Source organism: Eutrema salsugineum, unplaced genomic scaffold (assembly GCF_000478725.1).
Source record: "Eutrema salsugineum unplaced genomic scaffold, Eutsalg1_0 scaffold_14, whole genome shotgun sequence".
Taxonomy (NCBI): domain Eukaryota; kingdom Viridiplantae; phylum Streptophyta; class Magnoliopsida; order Brassicales; family Brassicaceae; genus Eutrema; species Eutrema salsugineum.
This window is the reverse complement of record NW_006256877.1, coordinates 5,161,819-5,169,825: the sequence shown is the minus strand read 5'-3', so window position 1 is coordinate 5,169,825 and position 8,007 is coordinate 5,161,819. Positions and strand designations below refer to the sequence as shown.

The 8,007-nt window shown below is 36.6% G+C and overlaps 1 protein-coding gene across 1 annotated transcript; it reads left to right on the top strand.

Moving 5' to 3' along the window:
- Positions 1-5,829: 5,829 nt before the first annotated feature.
- On the top strand, positions 5,830-6,574 carry LOC112088395 (ubiquitin-conjugating enzyme E2 5B-like). The gene is made up of 3 exons (XM_024158664.1): positions 5,830-5,902; positions 5,990-6,117; positions 6,425-6,574. Exons 1-3 carry the CDS (start codon positions 5,830-5,832, stop codon positions 6,572-6,574), a joined length of 351 nt encoding a protein of 116 aa, XP_024014432.1.
- Positions 6,575-8,007: the final 1,433 nt, after the last annotated feature.

Below are 8,007 nucleotides of genomic sequence, written 5' to 3'. Positions count from 1 at the left end.
CTAAGTAATCAAGTATGATATCCACGGTTTCCCCATAGCATTGAATCTGTGGATGTTGGAGTCAGTACCACAGCTTCAGCATGCGTTCAGCTCAATCAACAGTCTAGAGGCACCAACAGCTTTTCTTTGTGAGAAATACCTTCGTCTAACGAATCCTACAACTTCTCAAGTTGTGGCCATCGAAGGTTTTCGCGACGTTAGTTTTCAAACCCTTGGTTCTAATAATGTTGTGCTTTGTTTAGGATTATCTTCCTGAATTGATAAATTTTTTTGACTTATGCTGTGCAGCTTAGAGTAGTCTTACCTTCTATTCCCAGCGATCCTGAAGACAAAGTGTTTTTGGAAGACAAACTTGGGGAAGACCTCGATAACCTTGCTGACATTATAATCAAGGGTTACAAAATGAAGATTGAGGACTGGGAGACCGGAACCATTGACATCTTGGAAGCCATAGATCAAATTGCACAACAATCCCACCGGTTTGGAGTGGTTGCAAGAGCCGGTCCCTCAAATGCTGGAGCTGGAGCTGGAGCTGGAGATGGATCAACCGATGAGTTGATGAAGACAAAGTTGGACCTCCTTTACAATATGGTTAAAGATGGACTAAGAGATATTAATATCCGCTTGTCCAATATAGAGGAAAAGATGGGGATCAAACAAGTAAGATAGTGTTTTTTTTTGTCTTATTTTATTCTTGTTTTGAATTTGGATTGGATTTGTTCAAGTGATATTTGATATGTGTCGATTTGTTCTTGCAGTCTAAGACAGATGGTGAGCAACAGAACACTTTCAGAAGCAAGTTTCATAGCAGAGAGGCTGCTCAAACAGACCGTTCCAATGAAGAGGTAATGCGTTCTTATAATTCAGAAAATTGTTCCTAAAAAAATCTAGAACCTTCCTTAAATTGTTTAAATGGTATTTGAAATTGTTTGCAGTTGCGTTGTGATGATGTTCCGCCCCCAATTCAAACCCCCCTAGAGCAACGTATCCCCATTCCAACTCTTGAAGATCCCGAAGAGGTAAGCTATATGCCTGCTCCCTAAATTAGGAAGGCATTACTATCCTTAAGTTATGAAGGCATTACTATCCTTAAGTTATGAAGGTATACTTATATTTTAGGAGAGATTGATAGTGATATTTTAAGCATTTTGCACTTGCGTGATGATGAATTTTGCACTGAAGAGTTAATGCATTATTCTGATTCGGAAAATCTTTCTTAAAAACAGTCTATAGCTTTCCTAGTAATGTTGAAATATTATTTGAAAATGTTTGCAGGTCCATGGTGGTGATGTTTAGCTCCCAAGTCAAACCCCTCAAGAACAACTTATCCCCAGTCAAACCCCTCAAGAACAACTTATCCCCAGTCAAACCCCTCAAGAACAACGTTTCCCCAGTCAAACACCTCAAGATCCTGAATAGGTAAGCTATATGCCTTCTCCCTAATTTAGACACAAATTTGGGAAACCATTCCTAAATTATTTAATAATTCGAACAGGTACAGGTGCGCGATGATAATGTACAACTCCCCAATCCGACCACTCAAGAACTTGAAGAGGTACGCTATATGCTTTCCCCCCTAATTTAGGAAGTCATTATCACTAATATAGGAGTGCATTCTTCTTATTTATGAAAGCTTTCCTAAATTATTTAAAAATTTTTGCAGCAGAGCACACAAGCCATTGACGAATCCCAGACACAGTATGAAACCCAATGCTACGGTTCTGATGACGAGGTAAGATGTGTGACTTACACAATATGTATATGATGTTGATGATGATGATGATGATGATGATGATGATGATGTGATTTCTTTCTTCTACAAACAGTATGAAACGTTTCCTGAAAAATAGATTAATATTTGCAGATGGAAAATGTCATGGAGACTCCAACACAAAGGGCCAGCAAGACTACAACACAAAATACCAGCGAGACTGCAACACAAAAAATCAGCGAAACTCAAACCCAGTCTGCCGTCGAGACTCCAAACCCATCTACTACATGCACAGAACCACTTTTGGACAATGATCAAAACAAATCGTCTTTGGATTCAGTAACTGAGCCTGTCGTTGATGCTGGTATTGCTGTGGAACAAGAAAAAAATGTTGGTGATGATGACATCTCTGCATTCGGCAAGAATGATGTGGTAATGTTTTGACCTCCTCGTCTCCCTTTAAACTCTTTGTAATTTTAGTAAAATCTTCCTAAAATCCCAGGATAGCATCCCGAATTTATTATAAATCCATATTAAAAACTTTATCGCATATTCAGATTAATGATATGGACATTGAAAAAGTCATCAACAGTTAGATTCAGTTTGCTTCTTCCACGTATCCAGTTCTGAACAAAGATCAAGATCCTCAGGTTTCGGATTTTGTTCTCCATTTCTGATTGATACTTTGTCTTTCATAAACTGTATAAAATAAGTTCTTAAAACTCTTTATATTTGCAGATATTACAAGAAAAAGACATACAGATACCGTCCACTTCCTGCGTAGGTCCTAGTCTCAACAAAGACCAGGTATGAAAAACATTCCTGGAACGTCTTTCTAATCATGAGTGAGGAATTTCGTAAAAAATGTAAGGGGATAGGGTTTAGGAGTTTAGTTTCTTTAGTTTGCAGGCTAGTTCAGACTTTTTTAGCCAGATTTCATCTTCTTGGGAAACAGTTCAACTTACCCCAATGGTAGCCCAAGGAATAGTGTATTGTGTTTGGAAGATTTAACTGAAAACCAAGAGGTAGATGTCTTTCTCAGAGGGAACACGAGAAGAGGCGCTGTGACTTTACTAAATTTTAGGGAAAAAAAAGCCTCTGTCATCATACATAAAACACAAGAAATACACGAATTCAAAATTGAGGACATAAGGGTTCATAAGGAATGGGTAAAACTCACCTCAGATGGTTTTTTGTTTCGTTTTTTAATGATGAATATAGATATTTGTTTCTACACGTATGTTAATGGTTATTTTGGTATCTGACTCTCCTTATGAACTATTGTTTTGGTTATTGCAGGATAGAACAGATGATGAGCTTCGTCCTATTCATATAGGCGCTAACGTGGAGATAAAATGTGGAGAGGGTGGATGGTTTAAAGGAACAGTGATCGACATAAATGAAGATGTCTTAATAGTTGAATACTCCAAGATTTTCGTGGATAAAGAAAGAAAGCTGAGGAAGAGTGTCAACAAACAGGCAGTACGTCCTAAACATCCGTCACCCAGTGATAGTCAAGATGGGATTAATCTGCTACGTGAAGTGGATGTGTTTATCAAGGATCGATGGTGGGCAGCAAAAGTGGTTGTTGTCAAGCAAAACAACATGTACGGGGTCAAAATACCTGAGTTTGATGAAGCTCAATTGATTTCTGGTGAATACATTCGACCTGGTCTGGAGTGGGCGAATGGCGAATGGATTTCGAGAGAAAAGGTAATGCTTTCCAAAAAGCTTTAGCATGTAGATTCGTACAAGTTTAGATTTAAGAAGATTGTAACGAAATTCGGGAATTCATTCCTAGAATATTTTCAATCTAATAATAATTATAATTGCAGATCAACAAGCTGCCTGGATCAAGCAAGACGGATTCTGCCATCGTTTCTCCTCGGAAAAGGAAAGTAGTTGATGAAGCTGTCGAAAAAGCTAACAAAAGATCTAAAAAAGACCAAACGAAAGCTGCTAGTGTTCAAGAAGCTAAGCAAGGAAAGGTGTTCTTGAAAAGGACCAAACGCCAACCCAAAGAATCAACGTCAAATAAAACTCCTTTCCGGGGGGCCAAAAAACCCAGCCTTAACTGTAATGTCTGAGGTCAATGTGGTTATTGATCCATTCCTGACACCACATATTAGGAGACTAACAACCTTGGACGATTGGAAGAATACCGCAGAAGGGTAAGTTCATTTTGTTTTATAATCTTTGTTATCACGTATTGTTGGTTGGTAACTATTCGTATTGTTTGTTGCTAACTATTTTTGTATTTTGACTATTGAAGATTTCATATTAATGACATTCCTATTAAGGCTGCCTGGTTCAATAAGTTAGAAGAACCGGAGAAGTGTCTGACTTATGAGGTATTTCTGCCTTTAAGAAAGCATTCTAACCTCTTTAGAAACTTGTTTATGAAATTTAATGTATAGTTGCAACTGTTTTGAGAATAGGTTCCTAAACATGTTTTCTTTTGCAGCACATTTCTGCCACGATCTTTATGTTAGCAAGGAGAAGGGACACCCATGTAGCATACTTCCACAACAATTATCTCCCATTAGCTACATTCGTCAAACCTCAGTACTTTGGACAGCTCTCCTCATGCTACTCCAGGTTTAAAACCCTAGAAGAGGTCATCAATGGTTCTCGGATGATGTGTTGTTGGTTCCTACCGGGAAAATAGATCCAGGAAGATATGGGGGGAGGATGTGGATGTAGTTTATGGCCTCACTTTCAAGAGCGCAAGCTGGATTGGGATGGTGATAGACTTCAGGAAGAAGCATATCACAGTTGTAAGGTCTGGACTGCCTTTTGACAAGGTCGACCTTTTAATGAACCACATGCATGAATTTCCAGGTATAAGAACTCCCTCTACTTTATATAAACATTGTTTTCATTTGTTTCTTTTATTTTTTATACAAAATGGTATATTTTTGGTGCAGAGATGATTCTGGTTCTAATGTGTGCTGCTACAAAGAGAACAGTGAAGGATGAGGACATGATTCCTTACATAGTTGAGGAATTGTCCGGTAAAAACATCCCAAAGACCAACCTTCCAGCGAACTCAGCTCTATTTATCTTGAAGATTCTCGAATGCCATTCTATGGGCATTCGAGACATGTCGAAGATTGAGGATGGCAATGCACATGGCATCAGAACAAAGCTTGCATGCGAGCTATTTGAGGAGTTCCGTCCTACAGAGCTTTGAGGAAGCCTTTCAGGATGTGTTTGTTCAGATTTAGAAATATCTTCCGGAATTGTGTTAAGATTTTCGATTTAGGATTCAGCCTTTTAGGATTTCTTATGGAACACCTTCGGGATTAGCCTTATTCCTCTGCAATTGGCATGGTTTTAGGATTGGCTAGAACTTAATCTTCTGCAACTGTCTTGTGTTTTTGGATCTAACTTATGTTTTAGGAGTGTTCAGACCTTGTTTAGGAAGGGCTTTCTAACATGAATTGTTTTTGCTTTTGTGTCTCTGGTTCGATTGTTTTGAGATATGGCTTACTCCAGGTTGCCGAAGGAGTGGAAAGCACATCATATAAGTATGACGTTGCTCAGGTATTCTTAGATCTATTATTGTCTATTTACTCAATAATCTTTAAAACCTAAAGTTTATAATTCATTTGCAAAATTTAGTAAAATCATTCCTAAAAATTTAGTAAATCATACACTTTATAAAATGGGCTTAGTAAAGTTTTTTGGAAAACTTACTAATCCTTTATAATTGAACTAAAAACGTTAGTAGACCATTCCTAAAAATGAATTTATGCTTACCAAAATGATCAAGAAAACCGATCAAAAAATTTTCAAAAATTAGGAAAACCCTTCATAAAAATGAATAAAGATTTACTAAAATGCTCGAGAAACTAACCAAAACAATAAAAAATGATCATTTTTCTGGAACGACAAGACTAAGACACGGCTACACAGAGAAACGGTGCAGTCAAAAATGAATTAATTACCTTTTTGGAAAAAGGCATCTGTTGTAATTTCCGATTTACGAGACACCTTTTGACCTCCTCTCTGAAAACCGACTCCCTCTCCTTCTCTATAAAAGCACTCTTATCCTCAGTAAAAAAAAAGCATCTTCCCATACAGAAAAAAAAGCTTTAATCTTTTACTTACTGAAAATGACTGCTTTGAGAGCCATCACGATGCAGAAGAAAGGAATTGAGAGGGTTAAGAGCCTGCTCTACAGTACATGTATTTCGTTTCTGTATTACGCTTAATTATGTTGTTTCCGAGTTTTGAATAAAGTACTAATTTTTTTTGTTTTACACATTTGATTAGGCCCCGTTGATGGAAATATGTTTCATTGGGAGGCTGTGCTTTTCGGACCAGCAGGATCGCCTTACGAGAACGGAGTCTTCAAAATCGGCATGCACTTTCCTCCAGAATACCCATTCAAGCCACCCAAGGTATGACGCTTTAAATGGTTCTCATATTTTAGTAATCGGTTGCTAAATAATTATTTTCTCTTCCTAAAACTCAGAAAAGATTCATAACAACCCGATTTCTGCAGGTCTTCTTCAGAACCAAAATATTTCACCCCAACGTAGGAGATCGTGGACATATCTTCCTTAGGATGCTGACTAACGACTACTTCTCGCCCATTTAAACCATCAATGGAGTAATAACTTAATATATTCTAGTTATTGGTTTATGGGTATATGAATCGTTATTATCAGATGCTAATTTTTTAAAAAAAAAATTCTTCAAAATCAGATTCTCATTAAACTTCATGAGATGCTGACAAACCCAGAAATAGGTGAGGGGGACTACTATGATGAAGACAAAGCAAAGCTGTACAAGGAAGACAAGGCGGGGTTCGATGAAACTGCTCGGGAATGTACTTTGGAGCACGCTGGGGCTTGAAAACAAATTCCCTCTATCTTTATCTTATGTTCTGTTGTTATCCGAATTCTAATTAAGTTTTAATGTTTATGTAAAACTATTTCTGTGCTATGTTGAACTCGTATGCTGTCTACTTTTATTATTATGTGAACAATGTTTGTCCTTGTTTTTATTTATTTTATTAAGTCTATATTTTGGTTACTCTGGAATTGGTTTTGGTTGATCTGAAATTGGTTTTGGTAGTTGAATTAGTTTTTGTTGCTCTGCATTACTTTATGTTTGGTTACTTTTATCAATTGGCTTTTTGGAAAGAACAGATTCGAAGTTCAGATCTGGTGACAAGGAGTGGAACATGGAAGAGGCAAAGTAGATGAAGAGGAATTGAAGGGATTAATCTAAGGATCGAAGAAAAGAAGAGATTGGATCATTTGAAGTCGGCACCAGAGAAGATATCATGGAAAGAGATTTTAGTGTCTTGTTTTTTTTTAGTAGTTTTCTCAAGTTAGTTACATAGATCTATTTTGTATAAAAACCAGTATTGAAAATGTGGTTATAAAACTTGTTCGTAAATGATATGAGTTTGTTTTGTTTGTATACGAATGTGTCCAACACTTAGGAAGTCTATCCTACAATCACTATTATCTTCTTGTAATAAAACGTGTTCGTTATGAAAAAGACTGTCTTGTTTCTATATGAATCTGTTCATCACTTAGGAAACCCTCCCTAAAATCAGGATATTATTTCTTTAATTGTTTGAAAAGCTTCGTAAAATAAAAAACGTCAGTATCTTTGCAAAATCTTAATTTTCTGATAAAGCTGACTACATCAATCAATCAGATAGAGAAAGACCATTTTTCTTCACTTTTTGCCATTAAAATTTATCCAATCAAAAAGAAACATTTCGGAATGTATTCCTAAAACCTTATCAAACAGATAAAATACACTTCTGGAACCAAAAATAAAAGGTTTCACAAAAAGGCTTTCACTACCAAAGAGGCCCAAACAGAGACAAAAGAGATTTGGGCCCTCATTATCATATGTATATATATATGTTTAATGAATGTATATATTTAGGAAATTGTTCCCAAAATAAATTAAAGTCTTCCTAATAAATTACTTACCTTTCTTGTAAACAGAGAAGACATACTTCAGGCACCAAATAAAAGGTTACGCAAAAAAAGCTTCCACTATGAAAGAGGCCCAAAAAGAGAAGATATTTGGGCCCTAATTATGTATATGAATGTATATATCTAGGAAATTGTTCCCAAACAAAATTAAAGTCTTCCTAATTTATTAATTACCTTTTGACCAATCCGTCGAAAAAACTCAACTGTTCTAATCTTCTCTGACCAAACCATTCCTCTTATCTGAAAACAGACTCCTCCTGCTCTATAAAAGGAGACCCATCCTCCTTCGTAAGAATCAACTTCCACACAGAGAAAAAAAAAACTTTC

Coding starts and splice junctions, on each gene's coding strand:
- LOC112088395 (XM_024158664.1), top strand. CDS start 5,830: ATGACTGCTTTGAGAGCCATCACGATGCAGAAGAAAGGAATTGAGAGG. Junction 5,903..5,989: donor GAGCCTGCTCTACAGTACAT/GTATTTCGTTTC, acceptor ACATTTGATTAG/GCCCCGTTGATGGAAATATG. Junction 6,118..6,424: donor ACCCATTCAAGCCACCCAAG/GTATGACGCTTT, acceptor CTTCAAAATCAG/ATTCTCATTAAACTTCATGA.